The sequence below is a fragment of the Leuciscus leuciscus genome (assembly GCF_965113295.1).
Source record: "Leuciscus leuciscus genome assembly, chromosome: 21".
Lineage (NCBI taxonomy): Eukaryota > Metazoa > Chordata > Actinopteri > Cypriniformes > Leuciscidae > Leuciscus > Leuciscus leuciscus.
Window position 1 is genome coordinate 35,591,523 of NC_138745.1, and position 24,930 is coordinate 35,616,452.

At 36.9% G+C, this 24,930-nt stretch overlaps 3 protein-coding genes and 1 long non-coding RNA gene across 10 annotated transcripts in view; 3 read left to right on the plus strand and 1 right to left on the minus strand.

Moving 5' to 3' along the window:
- The first annotated feature begins 1,106 nt into the window (after positions 1 to 1,106).
- trim16 (tripartite motif containing 16) lies at positions 1,107 to 14,489 on the plus strand. The gene is made up of 6 exons (XM_082151369.1): positions 1,107 to 1,721; positions 8,604 to 8,699; positions 9,297 to 9,530; positions 11,178 to 11,349; positions 11,465 to 11,560; positions 12,974 to 14,489. Exons 1-6 carry the CDS (start codon positions 1,182 to 1,184, stop codon positions 13,552 to 13,554), a joined length of 1,719 nt encoding a protein of 572 aa, XP_082007495.1. The 5' UTR covers positions 1,107 to 1,181; the 3' UTR covers positions 13,555 to 14,489.
- On the minus strand, positions 1,945 to 5,209 carry LOC309484895. Its single transcript, XR_014200998.1, has 2 exons — positions 2,339 to 5,209; positions 1,945 to 2,283 (listed from the first exon to the last, which is right to left on the minus strand). It is a non-coding gene; the product is annotated as an uncharacterized lncRNA (long non-coding RNA).
- An 834-nt stretch (positions 14,490 to 15,323) lies between the features above and the next one.
- tvp23b (trans-golgi network vesicle protein 23 homolog B) lies at positions 15,324 to 19,347 on the plus strand. Its single transcript, XM_082151432.1, has 7 exons — positions 15,324 to 15,405; positions 15,674 to 15,747; positions 16,140 to 16,284; positions 17,015 to 17,104; positions 18,099 to 18,236; positions 18,320 to 18,448; positions 18,853 to 19,347. The coding sequence occupies exons 1-7, from the start codon at positions 15,397 to 15,399 to the stop codon at positions 18,877 to 18,879; spliced, it is 612 nt and encodes a 203-aa protein (XP_082007558.1). The 5' UTR covers positions 15,324 to 15,396; the 3' UTR covers positions 18,880 to 19,347.
- Positions 19,348 to 19,830: 483 nt separating this feature from the next.
- exoc7 (exocyst complex component 7) overlaps positions 19,831 to 24,930 on the plus strand; it is a 23,346-nt gene continuing 18,246 nt past the window's right edge. For 4 of the 7 annotated variants that reach the window (XM_082152247.1, XM_082152249.1, XM_082152251.1 and 1 more), the window contains exons 1-6: positions 19,831 to 20,015; positions 20,280 to 20,345; positions 21,126 to 21,310; positions 21,465 to 21,570; positions 21,652 to 21,874; positions 21,992 to 22,156. In XM_082152247.1, coding sequence (XP_082008373.1) covers positions 19,956 to 20,015; positions 20,280 to 20,345; positions 21,126 to 21,310; positions 21,465 to 21,570; positions 21,652 to 21,874; positions 21,992 to 22,156 — 805 coding nt within the window. In that variant the 5' untranslated portion in view covers positions 19,831 to 19,955. Of the gene's footprint in view, positions 20,016 to 20,279; positions 20,346 to 21,125; positions 21,311 to 21,464; positions 21,571 to 21,651; positions 21,875 to 21,991; positions 22,157 to 22,347; positions 22,360 to 24,930 lie in introns of all 7 variants that reach the window. The other 3 variants (XM_082152246.1, XM_082152248.1, XM_082152250.1) reach the window with 1 other exon arrangement.

A 24,930-nucleotide genomic window follows, 5' to 3' on the forward strand; every position in this document is an offset into this window, starting at 1 on the left:
TTTATTTTAATTACATTTGAATTTTGTAATAGATATATTATAATAATTTAAACTATAAAATAGATCTTATCAAATCTTATAAAAAATATTTACTTTTTATTTATTTATTGGAGCTTGGATCTTACATGACTATATAAACTGCTAGTGTATAGTAAATACATTTAAATGTATTTATTTTTTCACAGAAGAAAGATCTCCAGGTGTTGATCATGTTGCAGTTCCCCTTGTCCAGCAGGGGGCAGCACTGACCTTCATCTCAGACGAGGCTATATGTCTCTATATCTGAAGATTCTCCTGTTAAGACTGAAGAAGAGCAGCCACAACATTAAACATCCGGTAGCACTTTATTTTACAGTTTCATTGTTACATGTGGTTACTATATAACTATGAATTATGCATAATTACATGCAACTAACCCTAAACCAAATCAAACCCTAATGCAAACCCTATAGTAAGTTTACATGTGATATTACTCAGTACTTAAATGTATAAACACAATGTAACTGTTCCCCATGTTACTTATTACAATTACAATAAATAGGTACTAACCCTGAACCTACACCTAAACCCCTGTAGTTATTTTACCCAGTATTTTCTTAGGTAAGTACATGTAAATACACATATTGTAAAATAAAGTGCAACCAATTGAATGTATTTATTAACAACATGAACGGCCTGTGAAAGTGGAATGCATCCTGTGTGAGTGCTGTTAAATTGTTAAATTTTCACAGCCATTTTTATCATTCACTTCTAATGTATGGAAAAGAGCAGCATGAACATTCTGCCTAACATCTCCTTTTGTGTTCAACAGAAGGGTTTGTGGGTGAGTAAATTAACTCTAACCACTAAGCCATGGAAACAATTACCGGTATGTCAGCCTGTAACTTGAGAAAACAAATTATAGTAGCCTATCAACTTAAAAACACCACATAACAGCAACCACATGCCCTCATGGTCTGCATACTGACTCCGCCCACATCATCGTGTAACCACGCCCACATCACAGTTTAGCCACGCCCGCCGCCTCTGGCTGGGAGGAGAATATGAGGAAATAGTTGAGTTTCAGGGGGAGTGGCTTGGATTCAACTCACCTGTCAAAACTTTGGGCTTGGCTGTAACTTTAAACTGAAGTCAAAGCTCAAGAGACACTTGAAGACAAGACAGACAGAAGGACAGAAGCCATGGGTGACGTGGTGCGCACAGCAGATCTGCCAACGAGCAGCATAAGTTCAGATAAACTCAAGCAGAAGGAGGACAATCTGAAGTCTACGGAAGAGGAGAAGACGATCCAGGTGAATGGATCTTCAGAGACAGAAGGAGAAAAGGACAACAAGATCACCGAGGAAAGCAAGATTCAAGAAGACCTCCAGGAATCGGAGGACCCCCAGAAGCCCCAAGATGAAGAGCGCGCGCTGGGGCCAGATGAGGTCACGTGCGACTCCTGCATCGACCGACCGTGCCGGGCCAAAAAGTCGTGCTTGACCTGCCTGGTGTCGTACTGTGAGGATCACCTGAGACCACACCTGGAGAACGTGAAGTTTCAGAGCCACAAACTCGTGGAGCCGCTGCGGGACATCGAGAGACGCACGTGTGAGTCGCACCGCGCGCCGCTGCAGTTCTACTGCCTAGCCGACGCGCGCTGCGTGTGCCCGGAGTGCGTGACCGAGGAACACCGCGGGCACAACGCCGTGCCAATCACGGAGGCGCGCAGGAACATAGAGGTACCACACGGCTGAAGGGCCCTTTCATCATTCTAATAGTGTTAAAATCTAAATAATGTATAATTATCGCTTAATTATGTTAAGATTTAGCTGTAGTGAGAATCTGTTCAACAGTTTGGGGTCGGGTAGAGTCTCTTCTGCTCACCAAGGCTGCATTTATTTGATCAAAAAATACAGTAAAATTGTGGCATATTTTTACAATTCAAAATAGCTGTTTTCTATGTGTAAATATTGTAAAATGTAATATATTCCTGTGATGCAAAGATGACCAGTCTTCAGTGTCACATGATCCTTTAGAAATCATTCTTCACTGTAAAAAAATAAATAAATAAATTGTTTCTTTAACTTTAAAAAGTAAGTTACCTGGTACCTGGCCTTAATTTTGAGTTCAGACAATGAAAAACTGAATTTGAGTTAATACAGTGATGGAGATCAATCAACCGAAACTCCAAATGTTATGTTATCTGAACACATTTGACTAAATAAAAAAAGTTGTGATAAATCATTAAAATATGTTTGCTGCTCAAGAAACATTTCTGATGCTACATATTTTTGTGGAAACCTTGATAAAAAAAATTTCAGGATGAAAAAAATGGATTGTTGCAAATTTGAAATACATTTGTAACATTATAAATGTCTTTACAGTCCCTTTTCATTTTTTGTCAATGTAATGCATCCTTTGCTGAAAAAAAGTGTTAATTTCTTTAGAAAAACCCCCAAAAACACATTACTGCTGATCCCAAACTTTAGACTTTGGGTGATTAAAAAAATTAAACAGTTTCTGTAAATGTGTTGGGGTCATATACTGTATTTTGGAAACAAAACAAAAATATCACATTATGGCCTATCAAAGCCCTTTTTTTATATTTTAAAATATTAATATATATATATATTTTTTTTTTTTTGAGCCACTAGTACCACAAAAAAATATTCCCAAACACTCATTTGTCAGTCACACAGATGCTGTTGTTGTGTCAGAATGTGCTCATATATCATACTATATAAAAATATATATATATCATAGTAAGAGAGTAGTATGTTCTTTGAATTCAGCCACAGGGTTTACGCTCATGCTAGCTAAAATGGGAGAACGTATCTTAAAATAAAAACCAAACACTTCACCTTTAAGTGTAATTTAGCCCCATTGCCTCCTATAATAAAACACAAACTGTTCCTTATATCCAATGAACTGAGTCAGTGAAGTGAGGAACAGAGGACTTTATCTTTCCTCTCTCTCACTCTGACTGAATCAGATCACATTGGATCGTAAGAACATCATACATCAGACTGCATCTCTCAGTGCAGATCATGCGTAACAGGCATCAGTCATCATGTCTGTCTCTCTGATTGCAGGTCACATGTGCTTATACTGTTTCAAAGGCCTGACAATGGGACTGTGTGCTCATGAGAGGCCTGATAAAGAACCATTAGTGTTTATAAGGTTGTTACTGATGCTCATACTGAAGGTTAGTGATGTGATCAAGCTCACACAATGAAGTTTGAGTGCTTTAAGTGTGAATGATTCCTCAAATCATGTTGTGCTGTTACTAACCATTCCACCAGCGTGGTGAGGAATTGTTCACCAATGCTACAATGTAACGAGAAAGTAGAAAACTTTCACCACTTCTACTTAAAAACTTAAGTTCAGTTGCTGCCTTTTTAAGTGTAATTGAATTGGCTGTGCCAGTCATTTCAACTTAAATCATATTATGACTTAAAAAATTTTGTTGAATCCTGTAACTTAAAACAAAATGAAGCTGAAATTGGTTAAATTATTTTGATGATTTAAAGTAATGGAAAAACCTATGTGTATATACAGTATATGGTTGGTTTAACTTAAAAAACAAAGCAACTTTGTTGCATTAAAATTGAGTTTATTGAAACAAAAAATTTGAGTTAATACAAATAAAGAGATTTAATCAATAGAAATGTTATATGAACAACATTAGTGAATCAAATATTTTTTTATTTTTTTTTACTGATTAATCTTTATTTATGTTAGTATCTGGTTGTTCTGGACTTGTTAAGTGTTTCGGCTGTAGTTCAGGCTCATGTCTGTGTGAGTTTGACCCATTTGCTCTCCATTCGGTGTCATTGCTGTAACAACTGAAAGATCTCTTAGGATTTCACTTTTCTTTTGACGTACGTGTGTGTCGTCATCTAATGCGTTTCTGATGCTGACTGATCTGAAACTGGTTTCGTGATTCTGCTTCGAGTTGTGTGTGTCAGTTCATGACGTCTGTGTGAAATCATCTCCTCAAGAATGCAAAACATCTCAGATGCTTCTGTCACACTAAAGACCAAATCCATATAGAATTTTTGGTTACACTTTATTTGAAGGTGTCGTTGTTACAGTGTAATTATATATTTAAGTACTGAGTTATATTAAGCAACTACATGTACTTACTATAGGGTTAGGGTAGGATTAGGATTTGGTTGAGGGTTAGTTGCATGTAATTATGCATATTTTACTGTTATTACTATGGTAAGTGCATGTAACATATGTAACAAGGACACTGTAAAATAAAGTGTTACCGAATTTTAAAGACTGGATACTCAATGTAAACACTCTTTTCGTAACATGTAACATGTTTTCATTATAATGCAACACCTTTAACATGTGTTTTGCTGTGGCCGCATATATGAACGCTGTTGGTTATTTACAGTCAAATTATCTGGCATATTTGCATGATAAACAAATAAAGAAGCTTTTATCCGGTTGAGTTTGAAAGCAGCTCTTATTATGATCAACGCTGAAAACATTTCTGCTGCTTCATATCATATCATAACGAATGGAAAGTTAAAAAGAACAGCTTTTATTTGAAATGGAAATCTTTTGTAACATAATAGCCTCCAAATATGACAAAATAAGGGCCATAGACCTATCATAACCTGTCTTCTGAAGCCATGCGATCTGTCATGTGAGAAATTATTTTGTTATTCACTGAAGTTTTTTTTTTTCCGTATATTAACATACATTTCCTTGCATAAAACTATCGTAGGATTTCAGAAGACCTTATGCATGTACATGGACCATTATTAAGATACTTTCGATGCTTTTAACGTGTAAAAGTAAAGTGCTATTTAAAAAGGTTTGAAACAACATGAGGGTGAGTAAATATTATGGGTGTAACGAGACCCTCGTGTTACGATACTGAACTCACCATACGATGTTATTGACTCCAAGACATATAAAAGGTTAACAATTTCTTTTTACTGTTGATTAAAATGCTAAATTTGGTATTACATTGTGTGTGTAAATGAATAGGCTTGGACTTAGTGCTGGAAACCCAAAGCACAGGACAATAGAGACACCAGAATAACAATATTCATAATTCTGAAGCTGAAAATACTGAATTATTATAGACTTTACCAGTAACTTCAGACATTTGGCATTATCAGAACCCACAAATATTCTCCCATTGCATTATTATACATTATATTCAACATTATATATAGTAGTTTAATGTAGTACTGACACTAAAACTTTTAAATTTTATTAAAATTTTATTATGAACAGTCATTTTTATTTTGGGTGAACTATACACAATACATATTGTTGCATTTTTGTATTGCGATATATTGTGACACAATATATTGTTACACCCCTAATGACATAATTTCTATTACTGAAATTGGTTGTCCTTGACATTAGTCATCCATTAGGAAATCTTTTGCTGTAAACGCAGTCGAGCAATACAACGCACCCTGCACATGTGTGTGTGTGTGTGTGTGTGTGTGTGTGCTTGTTAGGGAGTTCCCTTTCAAGTTCACACAAGCGCAGGGTGAATGTGTTTGATGTATTGTTCTCGCATGCAGAGCAGGGCGTGTGTGTGTGTGTGTGTGTGTGTGTGTGTGTGTGTGTGTGTGTGTGTGTGTGTGTGTGTGTGTGTGTGTGTCCCGGACTCTTCATGGATCTGAGTCGAGGCATTCTTAAGGATGTTTGACATTATCATTAGGTTACGGTGTTGCGCAACATAAATAACATGTTCAGCTATCCAGCCCGACAGGATCACAGCACTAACAGGCACAGTCAGTCCTGTTAGCTTTCCAGAAACTTCCTCTCAGCTGACGAATGGAGAAACTCTGACACGCATATCTCTGTTGTACATCTAGTTTAACCACAGCATGAGGTCATGACATCACTGACTGCTTTGCATGTCATTTCATTCTCAGTGATGATAATCCACTGAAATGCCAAACACTTTACGGTACAGCGTCCATGTTTGACACACATCTCGCAGGACGTAGCTATAATACATTACTAGCAATCTGAAGAATATGTGATTACCCGTGAAAAGCCATGATAGACTGTTGTGTGTCGTTGCTAAACGCGTTTTTAGATTTCTATGGTGGATTTTAGTGAGTGGATATTGGTGGTTCCTTATTATTACTAAAATGTTCAACTTTGCCACATCATTTGTCCCACAAAACAAAGCAAAGTTTCCTTGTTCAGTTTTCAATTGAAATGTCGTCCCTAGGGCAACCATAGCATTCATAACAACCTCAGGACATGTTTATGAGAACAATATAGGCTTTTATGTGAAATATGGGTCTTACCTGCAGGATCAGTGAAGGAACGCCTGTGTGTGTGTGTGTGTGTGTGTGTGTGTGTGTGTGTGTGTGTGTGTGTGTGTGTGTGTGTGTGTGTGTGTGTGTGTGTGTGTGTGTGTGTGTGTGTGTGTGTGTGTGTGTGTGTGTGTGTGTGTGTGTGTGTGTGTGTGTGTGTGTGTGTGTGTCTCAGAGAGCGTATCGAAGCATGTTTTAACTGGAGAGAGGTTCATTGACACTAGTGCAGTGAAAGACTATCAGATGCAGTGTTGGGGAAAGTTACCTTTAAAAGTAATGCATTACTCCCTAAAAAGTATTGCATTGAAAGTAATGTTTTGTTACTTTTGCATATTTTTTTTTATATTTTTTTTACCTGTGCTGGACTTGATTGTTTGTTTTTTAATATCAAAAACTGCCAAAAGCTCTATATTTGCCAAATGTAAAGGCCCTTTCACACCAAAAGTGAAATAAATAAGCCTCAGGCTGAAGGAAATGCACATCCACGGCTTGCTTATTTGTATAAAGATTGGTTAATAAAGTGAGATTAAATGCATAAAGTATATTTATGTTATTTAACATTTAATTATTGCAGGTTTGCGTAATATTCAGAGTTTGCATTTCACTGTTTTTATTCATATTGTGGAATACTGAATCTGTTTTTGTGTAGAGATGCGAGTAAATGCTCACATTTAGTGTAGAACTATACGATAAGCATCATGTTTCCACACAGAGCCTCTGTATTACTCCTGATTCCTCTCCACAGAAGAGCTGTCCGTCAAGAAATAGTAAAAAAAAAAAAAAAAAAAAGTATATATTTGAAAAAGTAACACTTTAAAGTAAAGTTTTAAAGTAATGTGTTACTTTACTAGTGACTTGAAAAATGAGTCTCTTGTTACTTGTAATGGGTTTCGGCCGATACTGGTCTGAAACAGCAGGTCTGTTCTGTGGTTTTGGATGGTCAGGGTGGAGGGAAACCTCTATTGTGTGAGATGTTCCCTTCAGCAAACCTACACACAGAACAGGAGTAACAGTAGAGGACGTGTGTGTCTGAACCTGCCTGTGGAATGCAAAGAAAAGGCTGAGTGAAGATACCGATGCCTATTACTCTTATTACTCATAATTCAAAGGGATGCTCACTTTGGTCAAAAACAAATTCTCACAATTGTGAGTTTATATCTCACAGTTCAGACTTTTTTCTCACAATTGTGAGTTTATATTTCACAGTTCAGACTTTTTTCTCACAATTGTGAGTTTATATCTCACAGTTCAGACTTTTTTCTCACAATATTGAGTTTATGTCTCACAGTTCAGACTTTTTTCTCACAATTTTGAGTTTATATCTCTCAGTTCAGACTTTTTTCTCACAATTTTGAGTTTATGTCTCACAGTTCAGACTTTTTTCTCACAATTTTGAGTTTATATCTCACAGTTCAGACTTTTTTCTCACAATTTTGAGTTTATATCTCACAGTTCAGACTTTTTTCTCACAATTTTGAGTTTATATCTCTCAGTTCAGACTTTTTTCTCACAATTTTGAGTTTATATCTCACAGTTCAGACTTTTTTCTCACAATATTGAGTTTATATCTCACAGTTCAGACTTTTTTCTCACAATTGTGAGTTTATATCTCACAGTTCAGACTTTTTTCTCACAATTGTGAGTTTATATCTCACAGTTCAGACTTTTTTCTCACAATTTTGAGTTTATATCTCACAGTTCAGACTTTTTTCTCACAATTGTGAGTTTATATCTCACAGTTCAGACTTTTTTCTCACAATTTTGAGTTTATGTCTCACAGTTCAGACTTTTTCCCTCAGAATTTGGAGTTTACATCTCGCTAATTTTTTGGCCACAGAATATCAAATAAAAAAGGTTATTGCGACTTTATCCCACAATGCACTTTTTTTTCTCAGAAGTGCTATATAAACTCAGAATTGTGAAAAAGTCACAATTACCTTTTTTTCACTAAATGTCATGCATTTGCACATTTATATTGTGTATATATATATATATATATATATATATATATATATATTGTTTGCTTGAAAAATCTCTCTCTTTATCTCTCGCTCTCTCTCTCGCTCTCTCTCTCTGTATATATATATATATATATATATATATGTATATATCTTTTAAATATTTTTAGGAAACATACAGTATAAATGGTCAAAATTTCATTACATTAAGGAATATTTGACCAGTGACTGATTTTTTTTATTTTTTTATATTACTGTAAGAAATAATATGATTTTTGTTAATTAAATTGCTATTTTAAAATGACAAGGAACTGAATGTTCATTTCTCAACGCAATATTGTGTGTGTGTTTCCAGAAAGAGCTTCACGACAAACAGACAGACATGATGAAGACGGTCACAGCTGCGGAAAACGCCATTAACAAGTTACAGGTCAACACGGTGTCTATAGAGGTAAAGCACCAATACAACACACCAGTAAATGTATAGTCAGTCATTTTGGTTTTACTGTACAAGACCGCAATGCTAGACTAGTGTTAATAGATTACATATTAACTGTACTATAAAGTAAACTGGGAATGGAGTTCATTCGTTCTCTGAATTCAGATTCAGGTGAGTGGGATCTGATCAACATTTATGTGTGTTTTAGTTTGCCCGAGTTTCCTCATCTGTCAATTAGTCCCACACACCCTTTCCGTTTCATCCTGATTATGTTTCCTCGTGTTTGTAAGCCCTGTGTTTCCTCCATTCTTTGTCCTGTATTGTTAATGTTAAGTGTAGTTGCTATTCTGACTTCTCTGTTCACATTGTTTATCACAAAACTCTTTAATTAACTTGGATTTTGTGCGTGTTAGTCTACACATTACAGTGGTTTATTAATGCCAGTTTTCCTGTGCATTATGCTTTATTAATATAAGATGACATTTGACATCCTTATGTTCTGGAGCTTCAAATACGTCTCATTCAAAAGATGATGTATGTTATGCAAAGGCTTTAGAAAGCTCTGGTGTTGCTCAGTGGCTTGTGCTGACTGTGTGTGTGTGCCCGCAGGCGTCTGTGAAGGACGTGCGAGGAGTGATCGAGGAGCAGTTCGACACACTGATGCTGGCCGTCGAGCAGGTGAAGAAGGAGGTGAACGAGGTTCTGGAGGCCGAGGAACGGCAGGCGCTGAAGCAGGCCGAGGGAATACGAGTTCATCTCGAGCAGCGCTGCACTGAACTGAAGAAGACTCAGGGTCGGGTCGAGAAAATCACCAAAAACAAAAACGACATCGACTTCCTGCAGGTACGGACCTCCATTCTTCAGCTTAAAGTAGTTCAAGCAGGTGTTGTGGGTTAAAGGTCATGTGTGAATGAGGCAAGGGGGAAGAGCTATTTTAAGGCATGATTTTTACAGGGGGGAAAAAACACATATCAAAGATGAGTTAAGGGATCAAATGATTGACTGCAGGGGGACTTTCCCCTGTGTAAAAAGTTACACAAGACAAAAATGTCAAAAAAGTCAAAACTTTTAAAAATGTAAATACAATAAAAAGTGAAGCTTGGGAGCACAGACTTAAAGGATTAGTTCACTTTCAAAAAAAATTTAGCTGATAATTTACTCACCCCGATGTCATCCAAGATATCCATGTCTTTCTTTCTTCAGGTTTTTGAGGAAAACATTCCAGGATTTTTCTACACAGAATGGACATCAATGGCAACCAACTATCCCAATATTCAAAGAAGGTTCAAATGTCCGTCTCAATGCAGCTTCAAAGTCTCGACACGATCCCAGTCGAGAAATAAGGGTCTTATCCAGCGAAACGATCGGCCATTTTCTAAAAAAAAATATATATACAGTATATATCATTTTTAACCACAAATGCTCGTCGTGTACCATCTCTGAGATGTGCCACACATTGCGTCATCACGTTGGAAAGGTCACGAGTCACGTCATCTATCTAAGTTATTTGTCTGTGTACTCCGGTTCAAAAAGGAGGGAAGAGCGAAAAATTTAATCTCATTTTCTCCTCCAACTTCAAAATCGTCCGACATCTTTGTTTTAATTTATTATTATTGTGTGTGTGTTTATTATTATTATTCAAAAAAAATTCGTGACCTTTCCAAAGTGATGACGTAATACGTGGCGCATCTCAGAGATGGTACACAACGGGCATTTGTGGTTAAAAAGTATATATATATATATTTTTTTTTTTTTTGAAAATGGCCGATCGTTTCGCTGGATAAGACCCTTATTTCTCGACTGGGATCGTGTCGAGACTTTGGAGCTGCATTGAGACGGACATTTGAACCTTCTTTGAACATTGGTATATTTGGTTGCCATTGAAGTCCATTCTGTGTAGAAAAATCCTGGAATGTTTTCCTCAAACACCTTAATTTCTTTTCGACTGAAGAAAGAAAGACATGGATATCTTGGATGACATCGGGGTGAGTAAATTAGCAGCAAATTTTTTAAAGTGAACTAATCCTTTAAGTTTGCCAAAGACCCTTTGCAGTAAAAAAAGTTAAAAAATAAAAATAAAAAGTTTAAAAGTGAAACCAAAAAAAAGTTATAGAGGTTCAAGTTTATGAAAATGATTTATGAACAATGTTTTATATCAAATATATATTTTATGAAACATGTTGAACTCTAAAACTGTTAGAAAATCAAAGCCATAAATCTGAACAAGTTGTTTTCCAAATTTGAGGTTGATTTCTCAAAACATGAGCTTTCAGGGAGATTTAGTTTGGGCTCAGGACCAAAGTTTCCCATTAGACGCATGTGTTGTGGGTTAAAAGTCATGTGTAAAATGAGGGTGAAGAAGTACATTCAAGCTATTGTAAGGCATGATTGTTTTTTCTTTTTGTTGATCAAATATGAGTTCTAAGGGATCAATATATTGACTGCTGGGAGACTTTAATACTTTAATATCAATATCGTGTTTTTTTCCAGGAGTATTCCGAGTGGAAAAAGGAAGCAGTTGATGTGTCTTTACCTGGAGTTTATATCGGCCTCATGGATCGACTGCAGTTGTTCAGTCGTGTCATCACACAGTCCACCAAAGAGATGTGTGCCAGCCTGATGACCTCATACACCAACAAACTCAAAGAAACCTGTAGAAACAGTCAGTGTGCAAAACGAAACATCTACATGAGTTTGAGCATTTCAGAAACATCATTCGTGTTTCATAAAGCAGCTTAAATGTCGCTAACTTACCCAAATATCTTGTCAAATCACAGATAACATGGGCATAAAGACGACGGTTTACGCCATGATCGCGGCGAGACAGAACCTGTCAATTCCCAACCCGAAGACCAGAGACGACTTCCTCACATGTGAGTGTTCACCAGGGTTATCAGCCAGAACTCACTTGAAATAAAATAAACCTTAAATATAGAAGAACTTTTGGTAACACTTTAGTTTAGGGTCCGATTCTCACTATAAACTAGTTGCTTATTATCATGCATATTACTAGGATATTGGCTGTTTATTAGTCCTTAAAGTACATATTAATGCCTTATTCTGCATGACCATATTCTACATCCTTTAGTCACCCAATACCTAAACTTAACAACTACCTTACTAACTATTAATAAGCAGTAATTAGGAGTTTATTAAAGCAAAAGTCTAGTTTATAGTTAGTTAATAGTGATAATTGAACTAAAGTATGGACAAACTTTCTATTTCAACTACTTACCAATGCAACATATCTAATTTTTTAGTTTCATTTAAATTTCTATAATAACTAAAATACAGTTATAGAGAGACATATTTATAAAATAATAAATATGACAAAAAAAAATTAACGTTTAATTAAAATTAGGGAAAAACACCATAAAAAATTTAACTAATTGATATCATTATTTTTCCTCAGTTGATTGATTACATTGAGAATTGCAAAAAAAATATGGTATTACCAGTTTTCTCAAATGTAGTGTTTTAATATGCAAACAAGGCATTGTTTCAGTAAATGTACAAATTTTTGCATGCATTTCCACAGAACACGAATTTTACCTCTCTTTTTATCATTCCATAAACCTCCATAAACATACTTTTAACAACCCAAAAAATCTGCATGTTTTTAAGAATAAAATGTTCTATAAATCAGGCGAACGATATATGAACAAACCAATCTGTAAAACCCTTCAGAGTATAAACAGGAAGGTTTGAGTAAACGCTGCTGAAGTGGAGATTAGAGAGAAACAAATAGGAGAAAACAGCCTTTAAAGATTTACATTTTATTTGGAATTTACATATGCAAATACATAGAAGTGCAGTAAAATAAACACTTATATGTGTATTTTGATCACATTATGGAAGCCAAAAGCTCATTGGTAACACTTTACAATAAGGTTCATTAGTTAACTACATTAGTTAGCATGAACTAATAATGAACTGCACTTCTACAGCATTTATTAATCTTAGTTAATATTAATTTCAACATTTACTAATACTTTATTAAAATCTTGTTAACATTAGTAATGCATTAGTAATTACCAATGAACAGCTTTATTTTTATTAACTAACATTAATGAAGATTAATAAATGCTGTATAACAAATGTATTGTTCATGTTAGTTAATACATCAACTAATGTTAACTAATGAACCTTATTGTAAAGTGTTACCAAAATATGAATACGTTTATTTGACTACAGCAGCAGCAACTTCCCAAATCCTCTCCACAATAAATGCAGTTCTCAACAGGTTTTGCTTCTCATTAATATAGTGTGTGTATCTTCCTTCACAGACGTCACTCCTCTGAACCTCGACGCTGACACGGCTCATCAGTTCCTGCGTCTGACAGAAGAGCGTAAGAAGGTCACGAACACGACCCCGTGGCAGCACAGCTACCCAGACCTTCCCGAGCGCTTCGAGCACTTCAAGCAGGTGCTGACGGTCGAGAGCTTCTACCTGGGACGCCACTATTTCGAGGTGGACATGAGAGGAGAGGGCACTCACGTCGGCCTGACGTACAAGAGCATCGAGCGCAAGGGTTCGGAGAGCAACAGCTGCATCACGGGGAACAGCTTCTCCTGGTGTCTCCAGTGGAACGGCCGAGGGTTCTCCGCGTGGAACAGTGACGTGGAGACGCCGCTCAACAGCCCCAAAGCCTCGCACGTCGGCGTGTACGTGGATTACTCCGCCGGAGAGCTTGCTTTCTACGACGTGGAGAACGGCATGACGCTCATGCACAAGTACCAGGCTCAGTTTCTGGAGCCGCTTTACCCTGCGTTCTGGCTTCCCAAGAAGGAGAACGTGGTTCTTCTGGAGCCCGCAGGAGCGTCGTCGTCTCTCTCGGCCCCGTCTCCTGTTCCCTCTCCACAATAAACTGCTTTTGCTCCTCGGATCCGCTGCATTTCCTTATTATAATGTGCATTTCCTTATTATAATTATAATTTGTACCTCGCGTTAACATTGATCTCAGGGGATCTGGACTGGATGACCTGACAGATGTTAACTGTGGAAACTGAGGGACCTAAACTGACTGATATTGAAGATTTATGACTGCTACAGTATAAAAAATGCCTATTAAAATACCTATTAATATGTTTTGTTTATATATATATAAAATGCTCATCAAACCTGCATTTATTTGATCAAAAATGCAAAAAAAATATTGTGAAATATTATTGAAATAAGGGTTTTCTATTTTAATATACTTTAAAATGTAATTTATTTATGTGATGCAAAGCTGCACTTTTTTTGCATTATTACTCCAGTCTTCAATGTCACATGATCCTTCAGAAATCATTCTAATATGTATAATAATGTACCATTATTTTAAATTGTAATAATATTTAATAATATTACAGATTTTCTGTGTTTTTGATCATATGAATGCAGCCTTGATGAGCAGAAAATACTTTTTTCAAAAACTTTAAAAATGGTAATGTTTCCAAACTTTTGACCGGTACTGTACACACACACACACACACACACACACATATGTATTGTTGTATTGTTATATGTGTTAAAGTATGAAATATGAAAGACAAAAGTTTCTGGTTTACAGTAATGTTACACAAGTGACCAAACCCATTTGTCGTAGTTAAATATTGCGGCACATTTCACTAGGGTTGGTCACGGAGAGGTTTGGTGAGTGAATAGGACAGATGTATGACTCTATAATGACTCTGATCACGGTCTCTGTGCTGCTGTTTCCAGTGTATGTTGTATTGTGCTCCTCTATGAGCTCTGACAGTTACTTTACTAACCAAATAAACATCATCTGTCTCTGCAAATAAAAACCGACTTCAGTGAAATGCTGGTGTTTATCCGTGTGTTCTGCTGCCGTATAACCGGTTCCACTGGTGTCCACTGACAGAACGCTACAAAGCCTACAGGTGCAGTGTAATGCTTCAATGATGTGTATTTATTCTTTCTCAATTTTAAAGATATTTTTATTAAATAATTCACACATCAGAGTGTTACTTTACACAATAAATCACAATGAACCAATGCATAAAAATCTGAATTTGATTTATTACCAAGTATATTTACACACACAAGGAATTTGCCCAACAGAATATGCAGAGAAAATAAATAATAAAAATACATGAAATAATTAATATTTAATTATTTTAATTATATTAATTATTAATCATTTAATGTACTTCATAATTTCATATATACATACACACACACAAATAAAATTATGTAATTTATTGAGAAATGTGCAATATGCAAAGCGATAGGACATGAAGAGGTAGCGTAATGTTAAAGTAATATAAAATTGGTGATTCGAAAAAATATATATATATATTCAACATTTAACTTTTTATTTAACTTTATGTGTGTGTGTGTGTGTGTGTGTGTGTGTGTGTGTGTGTGTGTGTGTGTGTGTGTGTGTGTGTGTGTGTGTGTGTAATTTAATCAAGAATTATAATTCTAATATATTATAATTCTAATAAAGTAGCGTATTGTTAAATATAATTGTGAATTGGGCATTACACCACGTGATAAAAACAATAAATATTTTTTTTACTAAATAATTACAAAATCATATTCTGTATATTGTGTCTGGTTTTCTGTTACTTCTGTAAAACAAACACACGAAAATAAACGTTTTCTGTTCAGGCGCGATGTAGTCAGTCCTTACAGACCCGGAAGTGACGTGTTGTGTAACGTCAGCAGCAGCACCAGCAGCAACATTCCAAGGCATTCACAATAATGAGGCTGGTAAGTGGGAAAATGTATTTTATTGGTATTATAAATACTTTTGAAACATTGTAAACATAGTTTATGTGTACAGCATGCTTGCGTTCCTCCAATATGAATGTTCAGATAGGAAAGGTTTCTCTAAACTACGAATAACTCGGGTTTAGCTTAGCCAATCCTCTGACAGAGAACATCTCGCTGTTGAGACTCATCGGTGTTTAATTATTATTGTTCATAAGTCTTGTTTATGAAACTGACAGCTGTCATCATCTTCTCGTGTCGTTTCCAGGACCCAAACGAGGATGACGATGTGTCTCTGTTTGATGCTGAGGAAGATTCAGCCACAAGAAAGAACAAAATCAAGTGTGTCATCATAAATAAGCATCATTATTACGTTTCTTTTTCCATGTATTTGATGACTCAGGTTGTTTTTACAGTATTTAATACTGTACGTAAAATTGTACATTTTGTGGACATTCAGGTCCTCATTTAAAAAAAACTAAAATCTAATGTATTTTATTGTTTATGAAGTATTTTAGTACCTTATTAATACATTTGTATTAATAATTAAGTGTATTATTGATAAAATGCTTTAATTAATTATGATCATAAATTGGATGTATTCCTAATACAGTATTTTTCATTCTGAAAACGCTAAATGTTTTCTTTTATGTTTAGTTAATAGTCATTATTACAGTAAAGGCTAATGTTATGTGTTTATAGATATAGATATATAAATGTTAGTGTTTTCCCAGGCATCCGCTGGCCTCCTTCTTCCACCTGTTCTTCCGGGTCAGTGCGATTCTGGTCTACCTGTTGTGTGGTTTAGTTGGCGGAAGCTTCATCGCCTGTATGGTCACCATCATCCTCCTCCTGTCATGTGACTTCTGGACTGTGAAGGTCTGTGTTTCTGAACAACTGACCAGGGGCCGGTTTCACAAAGATAGACTTTGACTATGGCTTAGATATAGTAGATAGTCAGACTTCAGATAGACATCTAAATCAGACCGTTGCACAAAGCACTTAAGACTCTGACTATCTTAAGTAGGACTACACTGCAATGCATTCTGGGTAAAATAAGACACTTTTCAAAACAAAAAACATGGCGGATCGAGTAAGCGCATTCAGCCGCTCAGTGCAGTTTACCCCAGCGGAAGATATGTGTTTGTTGGAGGAGTATAACAGTTACAAGGACATTTTACTTGGGAAATTTAGCGGAGAATGTAGTAACAAGAAGAAATGTTTAAATTATGAGCCATTTTCCCTTTTCTTTTGGCTGTTTGTAATGTAACTGATTGTTACTGCTGGTTGCCAAGGTAACAGAGTCTTAGACCTAAGTTAGCCTGGGGGGAAGGTGTCTGGGGGTAAGTTAGCCTGGGGGGAAGGTGTCTTTATTTTTGTGAAACAGTTTAACTTGCATTAGACTAGTCTATGAGCAAATTTTAGACTAGTCTAACACTATAGACCGGTCTAAAATATCTTTGTGAAACCGGCCCCCGGTGTCACTGCTAAATCATCAGTTACTGTAGTTAGTGGTGTTTGTTTGTTAAGTCGAGCATCACTATCAAACCTCTAACCCTTAATATTAATCTTCAGCATGTAACCTGCATATGTGCTTGTCTTATTCTAGAATATCACAGGGCGTCTGATGGTGGGTCTGCGCTGGTGGAACCAAGTGGATGACGATGGAAAAAGCCATTGGGTGTTTGAGTCCAGAAAGGTACGATTACAAACACAGTCCTTAGCAGCGTTGGGCGGCTTTTTTTGGTAACACTTTACAATAAAGTACATTAGTTTACAGTAGTTAACTACATTTATACAGCATTTATTAATCTTTGTCAATGTTAATTTCAACATTTACTAAAATCTTGTAAACATTAGTTAATGCACTGTGAACTAACATGAACAAACAATGAATGACTATATTTTTATTAACTAACGTTAACAAAGATTAACAAATACAGTAACAAATGTACTACTCATGGTTAGTTCATGTTAGTTAATACATTAACTAATGAACCTTATTGTAAAGTGTTACCCTTTTTTAATTGACATACCATTTATACTGCAGTAGATATATTTGCATGGACATGAACTGCTTTGTTATTTATAGAAAAACATATTTGATTAACACTACTGTTCAAAAGTTGGTACGGTTGTCTCTTCTGCTCACCAAGCCTGCATTAATTTGATAAAAAATACAGTAAAAAAGTGAAATATTCTTACAATTAAAAATAGCTGTGAATATATAATAAACTATAATTTATTCCTGTGATCAAAGCTGAATTTTCAGCATCATTACTCCAGTCTTCAGTGTCACATGATCCTTCAGAAATCAGTATAATATGATGATTTGCTGCTCAAGAAGCATTTCAATCTTTTCTAACATCATAAATGTCACTTTTGATGAATTGAACGCTGAATAAAGGTATTAATTTCTTTTGAAAACCAACAAACTTTTGAACATTATTTGGCTGGCGTAAATCATCCGTGTGATTTGTTGTGTGTTCCACTGACGTCCTCTCTATATTCGTGTGTGTGTGTGTGTGTGTGTGTGTGTGTGTGTGTGTGTGTGTGTGTGTGTGTGTGTGTGTGTGTGTGTGTGTGTGTGTGTGTGTGTGTGTGTGTGTGTGTGTGTGTGTGTGTGTGTGTGTGTGTGTGTGTGTGTGTGTGTGTGTGTGTGTGTGTGTGTGTGTGTGTGTGTGTGTTTACAGGCCAGTGGGACTCAGTCTTCAGCATCACGAATCTCAAACGCAGAGTCTCGTATCTTCTGGCTGGGTCTGATCATCTGCCCCGTCATCTGGGTCATTTTTGCTTTCTCTACGCTCATCTCCTTCAAGATAAAATGGCTGGTGAGTTCAGCTTCAGCTGTCTGTCTGTGTTTATATGAGGTGGACGCTGAGACATGTTTGAGTAATGCTGTTTCCTCGGGCAGGCGGTGGTGATTATGGGGGTGGTGTTACAGGGAGCGAACCTCTACGGATACGTGCGCTGTAAAGTAGGAGCCAGAACAAACCTGAAGAGCTTGGCAACAAATTACTTTGGAAGGCAGTTCCTAAAACAGGTGTGTTCACTAGCCATTATCATTTATAATCGTCATCTCAAAGGGTTAATTCATCCAATCATCAATTACTCACTTTCATGTCATTCCAAAACCTGTAAGACTTTCATTCATCTTCAACACAAATTAAATGTGTAATTAAATATGAGAGATTTCTGTCCGTCAGTTGAATGTCTATTCACCCAACACATGTTCATGCCGTGTGACACGTGAGAATGAACCTCATTGGTTCATTAAAAACGTCTTTAATTGTGGTTTAAAGATGAGCGAAAGTCATGAGGGTTAGAAAATGAAGACAGAACTTTGATTTTTGGGTGATCTGTCAATTTAATAGTATCCTAATTTCATTTGACACTTTCTGATGATATAGTATGTGACTGCATTTTGTTGTCTTTTTTTATTTCCAGGCTTTCACAAAACAGGAGGAATCTTAGGAAGGAACGTCTGACCTTCAGAGTTCACACGCCGATGAACTTTTAACATGTTCATTTTTAAAACCGATTCAAATGAAGTTGAGCGAAATGGTTACTTGGTTATCGGATTTGTTTTCTACAATTTGTCAACCACATCCTGTTAAATAATGTGTTTAATGACATCTAAAAATGTATTTAACTTCTTAATAGTTTTTCTTTTAAATAATTAACTAACTTAAAGAATACAGAGTTTGTGTTTTGTTATAAAATATTGCATGACATCATGCAGTATCCTTCTTTTTTTTTTTTTGCTGACAGCTACAAAAAAACAAAACAGATGTACATATTTATATACTGCTGTAAATTATTTTTTTGGGGGGGGGGGGATTGTATACTTTATCTAGTTAATCTTATGAAAGTTGATGATTGAGTGATTGTATCTCATGTTCAGTGAATTCAAGAAATAAATACGTTTTGGGTAAAACTGGAGCCACCCTGTTTCTCTGGCTTGATGAAGTCACCCACAATCACCACATCATCACAAAAAAAGCCAATTTTAATTAGATGAAGCATGTATTTGGAATGGATCTGAAGCTGCACTACAATTAAAGTATATATTTTATCAGTGTTTCCATTATTTTGGTGTCCATAATATTTCATTATTCGCTAGTATTCGCGATTTTAAAGGCATAGACCTTTTCATACTTATACTTATACCTAAGTGCAGATTATATATATATATATAATAATCCTCCAATACTGCATTTTCGCAAGGAATTTGAACAAGGGCTTTTCTGAAGATCACCAGTTCTTCACAAAACTCTTGGAAGTGTATTTTGATGATTAACCCTTCCTCTGTCGTCTGTTTTTATTTATTTCATTATCTTTATTCATTCGTTATTCATATTGCTGCTTTGTGGACCTCTTAGAATTGTATGACGGTTTGAGGACTTTTATTTTGTACATGTTGCGATCACTTCCGTTTATGTTTATTGTTTCCGCTGTCTTCTTCACGTTAATGTTACAATATTATTCTGCATTTTCCCTTGATCTTGACGGATTTACCTGTCATTTCCAACACATTTCTGGCTTTCAGGATGATCCCGACCGAAGACGCGTCCGCTCGGAAGCGAGTGATCGAGGACAAACTCAAACAGGTCCGTTACAACAGGAAGAATGAAGAATAACACGAGAATCCCGTGATCAGGGAGCGGATGTTATTAATGTCATTTGCGATAAACTAGAATGAAAACATGCACGATTGTCATCAAAATAACGTCACAAAGCATTTTAGAAGTTTAATGATAGAATAAATGATGCTATTTTGATGGTGTGTATTCACCTGAGAGTTCAGGGTGTTTTACAGTAACGTTAACTGTTACCTATGCCTAGATCTTGACCTGTATGTCTTATAATCTCAGGAACAAGAAACTCTGTCTTTTATTCGTGAAAGCCTGGAGAAGAGTGATCAGCTCACTAAAGGAATGGTGAGAGATGATCAGGTTATTGGTGACAGTGTGTGTGTGTGTGTGTGTGTGTGTGTGTGTGTGTGTGTGTGTGTGTACATGTTTGTCTATCCCGGTGGGGACTTAAACCTGAATGCACACACACTCATGGGGACTCGTGTCACTGTGGGACCTAAATTGAGGAAACAAGCTTATAAATCATACAGAATGAGTTTCTTTGAAAAAGTAAAAATGTAGAAAGTTGTGTGTGTGTGTGAGAGAGAGACGGGTAGGTTTAGGGGTCGGGTTAGTGTAAGGGAGAGAATATACAGTTTGTACAATATAAAAACCATTACGTCTATGGAGAGTCCCCACAAAGATAGCGAAACCGTGTGTGATGGGAAGGTTTAGGGGTTGTGTGTGTGTGTGTGTGTGTGTGTGTGTGTGTGTGTGTGTGTGTGTGTGTGTGTGTGTGTGTGTGTGTGTGTGTGTGTGTGTGTGTGTGTGTGTGTGTGTGTGTGTGTGTGTGTGTGTGTGTGTGTGTGATGGAAAGGTTTAGTGATCGGGTTAGTGTAAGGGAGAGAATATACCGTTTGTACAATATAAAAACAATTACGTCTATGGAGAGTCCTCACAAAGATAGTGAACCAGACTGTGTGTGTGTGTGTGTGTGTGTGTGTGTGTGTGTGTGTGTGTGTGTGTGTGTGTGTGTGTCATGCCATCCTGTTTTTTAAGATATAAGATGATCAAACTGAATTAAGTATACTTGCTGTACACATCATAGTCAATTTTAAAGACTGAAATGTGTTCTGATTGTTCGAGGTGTCCATCCTGTCGTCGTTCGAGAGCCGTCTGATGCAGCTGGAGAACTCCATAATCCCGGTTCACAAGCAGACGGAGAATCTGCAGCGACTGCAGGAGAACGTGGACAAAACTCTGTCCTGCATGGATCACGTCATCAGCTACTATCATGTGGCCAAAGACACAGACAAGATCATCCGGGAAGGGTGAGTGTGACTGAGACGCTTGTGTGGTGCTAGAAAATACATTGGTTCGACTTTTATATATTGATATAATATAATATGTATGTCATAGCTTGTTCATATGAGGACTGTATATATATATAATATGTACTCATTTCGGTCATCGCTCCTCTTGCAGCCCTGCTGGTCGTCTGGACGAGTATCTGGCCTGCATTGCAAAGATCCAGAAAGCCGTAGAGTATTTCCAGGACAACAATCCCGACAGCCCTGAGCTCAACACAGTGGTACGTCCCTCATCCTCTCACAATCCTCTCGCTCTCCTTCAGTTTGAGTAAAGCGCTCACCGAAGCGCTGTGGTGTTGCAGAAAGCTCGCTTCGAGAAGGGAAAGGAGCTTCTGGAGGCGGAGTTTCGCAGCCTGTTGACGCGCTACAGTAAACCAGTGCCGCCCGTCCTCATCCTGGACGCCATCGGAGGAGACGAGGACATGGAGGTGCAGGAGGACGTCACGCTGGAGCATCTCCCCGAAGCCGTTCTGCAGGACATCATCTGCATCTCTGCCTGGCTGGTGGAGTACGGGCGCAACCAAGGTGAACACACACGCAAACGCTCCCTATCCCATCGAGGGGTTTTCCTCGGTTTAAAAAAAAATCCGTAAACACGCCAATATTTGTAATCTCATGTTGTGTGTGTTTGTTTATCCGCAGACTTCATGAACGTGTATTTCCAGGTCCGATCCAGTCAGCTGGATCGGTCCATCAAGGGTTTGAAGGAGCATTTCCGTAAGAACAGCGCCAGCTCTGCCATCCACTCGCCCGCCGTACAGACCAAACGCAAGGAGACGCCCACCAAGAAGGCTCCGAAAAGACCAGGTCAGTGACCTTTAACCCTTGACTTCATCAGCTCGGGTCTCTTTGGGTTCCTGGTGGATCAATCAGGTGTTATCTGTCTTCCATGACATCACTTCCTGTCGAGAGTTCTCCTCTTTTCCTATTCCTAGTGTGTGTTCTTACTAACCTCTCCTCTCCTCTGCTCATTTCTCACTCATGTCTGATGATGTCAGTCTACATCCCAGGTAAAGTTGCAGCTGTATTGTGTGACGTGTCCATCGCTTGCTTCTGTTTGCAGTCAGAGCTTTACATTATCCACACACACACACACACACACACACACACACACACACACACACACACACACACACACGAAACGAAAGGCCTGTTCACATGCGACGCAACCGTTTTTCACTAATAAAATTTGCTGGCCAAATACATCCAAAATTTTACACACAGAATGTGACACAAATGTTTAGTTTGATGAAGAAAATGGCGACCAAAAAAAAAAATTATACTTCCTTTCAAAAGTTTGGGGCCAGTAAGATTTTTAAAATGTTTTGAAAATACTCTACATGATTGAATTTTAATATTTTTAATTTAAATTATTAATCAGAGTATTTTAATGTCGCTCACCGGGGCTACGATCAAAAATGCAGTACAAATTTTAAAATATTATTACAATTTAAAATAACTGTTTTCTATGTGAATATATAGTAAAGTGTAATTTATTCCTGTGATCAAAGCTGAATTTTCAGCATCATTACTCCAGTCTTCAGTGTCACATGATCCTTCAGAAATCACTCTAATATGATGATTTGATGCTCAAGAAACATTTATGATTATTATCAATGTTGAAAACTGTCAGCATGACTGTTTTCAACATGGATAATAATCATAAATGTTTCATATTTTTGTGGAAACTCGTACATTTTTCAGGATTCTTTGAATAGAAAGTTCAAAAGAACATAATTTATCTGAAATAGAAATATTTTCAGTCTTTATGGTTATTATTGATTCATTTAATGCATCCTTGTCGAATAAAAGTATTGATTTATTTAAAAATTATTCTTACTGACCCCAAACTTTTGGACGGTGGTGCAAGTAGGGTGATTTTTTTTATTTTATTTATTTTTTTATCTGGTTTGATGGAGTCAAGTGCTGTGTAATAGCTTATTATGGCGAATATTTGCACTCAATGGGCCTCATTCATTAAATACAAGCAGAACATCTTTCTAAAATCTTTATGCAGCCATTTTTGTCTTTGCTGCTTTCAGTTCAGTATGTAAATTGTTTATGATACAATTCTTGCATAAATTGTCATGCAAATCAAATGGAAATATATTTACGAATGATTTTATAAACCATTTAGACAGAAATCATTCTATTCATGTTTCTTAAAGGTGCAGTAAGCGATTTCTGAGAAACGCTGTAGTTCACCGAAACAAACACGCCTCTACACAAAAGGACACACCCCTATATTGATAGCCCCGCCCCCATGCAAAACAGGAACCTCCTCTAATAAGTGGACACGCCCCTTACTGCTGATTGGTTACAAATGTGTTTTGGTGCTCAGTCCGATCCTCTTTCAACTGCGTTTCTCAGAAATCGGTTACCGCACCTTTAAATGAGGCCCAATGTGAAAAGGTCTTCACACACACACACACACACAGTAGCGATAGATTGATATATCAGCCAGGCTTATTAATTGCCATATTATTGTTATCAATCAGGTTAACTAGTACATTGCGCTAGTGTTTTAAGCGGCATAACTGTTGTTACTGTGTTGTTACTGTGTTGTTCAGAGTGGTGTTTCTGTATTTTCTCTGTGTGGAGGGCACATTGTGTAGGCTAACAGCACTGTACTGCATATGAAGCGTCTCAACAGTGAGAAAGTTCGTTCTGTGTTTTCCACTAACACACACACACTGCATGCGCATGTCTCCGCCACACGGTGGCGCTGTGACCGCTCGGCACTCACTAACAGAATGCCCCTGTCATGCTTGACACTTAACATCTGCTGCACATTAACTGCTTATTAAAGGGGTTAATCACATTTTCCTTAATATTTTGTTCTGTGTATTATTTGTATGATTTACATATTCTAACACAAAATAGTGGATGCAAACTAATCTGCAACAACGGCTCTTTCAGAAATCGTCATGACTGATTCATATCAACACTCATATTTAGTGTTAAGCCAGTCATAATAGAGCTCATTTACATACACAAGTCTTTAATAACAGCCTTTTTAATTCCAAAGGTTAGAGAGGAGTGAAAATTCTCCTGAAAAATGTAATAATGACAGGAAACGTTAACATCCTAATGAAAACTAATATGATATAAGATGATGATATGACCCCTTTAAGACTCATGCCTTGTTTTAGCCTGACTCTGACTCTCACATGTGTAACTCTGTGTTGTTCAGTAGAAGTTATGATGTTCATAGGTTTTAGATTGCTGTGATGTTTGGCAGAGGCTGATGCTTATGAGCAGCGCTAATATTAATGACTGTATTAACATCACTGTTCATGACACAATAGCTGTGATTGATTAACCGGTTGTATTTCCTCCTCAGTGTGTTTGACGTGTTCTTTCTGATAATATGTGATGTGATGTTTGTGTGCACTGCAAACGTACTGTAGCGTGTGTGTGTGTGTGTGTGTTAGTGTGTGTGTGCGTGTATGCAAGGTCCAAATTTAACTTTTTGCCACTCCTGCTAATGACGAGTCAATTGAGAAAGTCTACCAGCTATAATTAAGTATTAAATATTTTAACACACCATTAAACTTTGGTCAAATTTTGCATTATTTTTA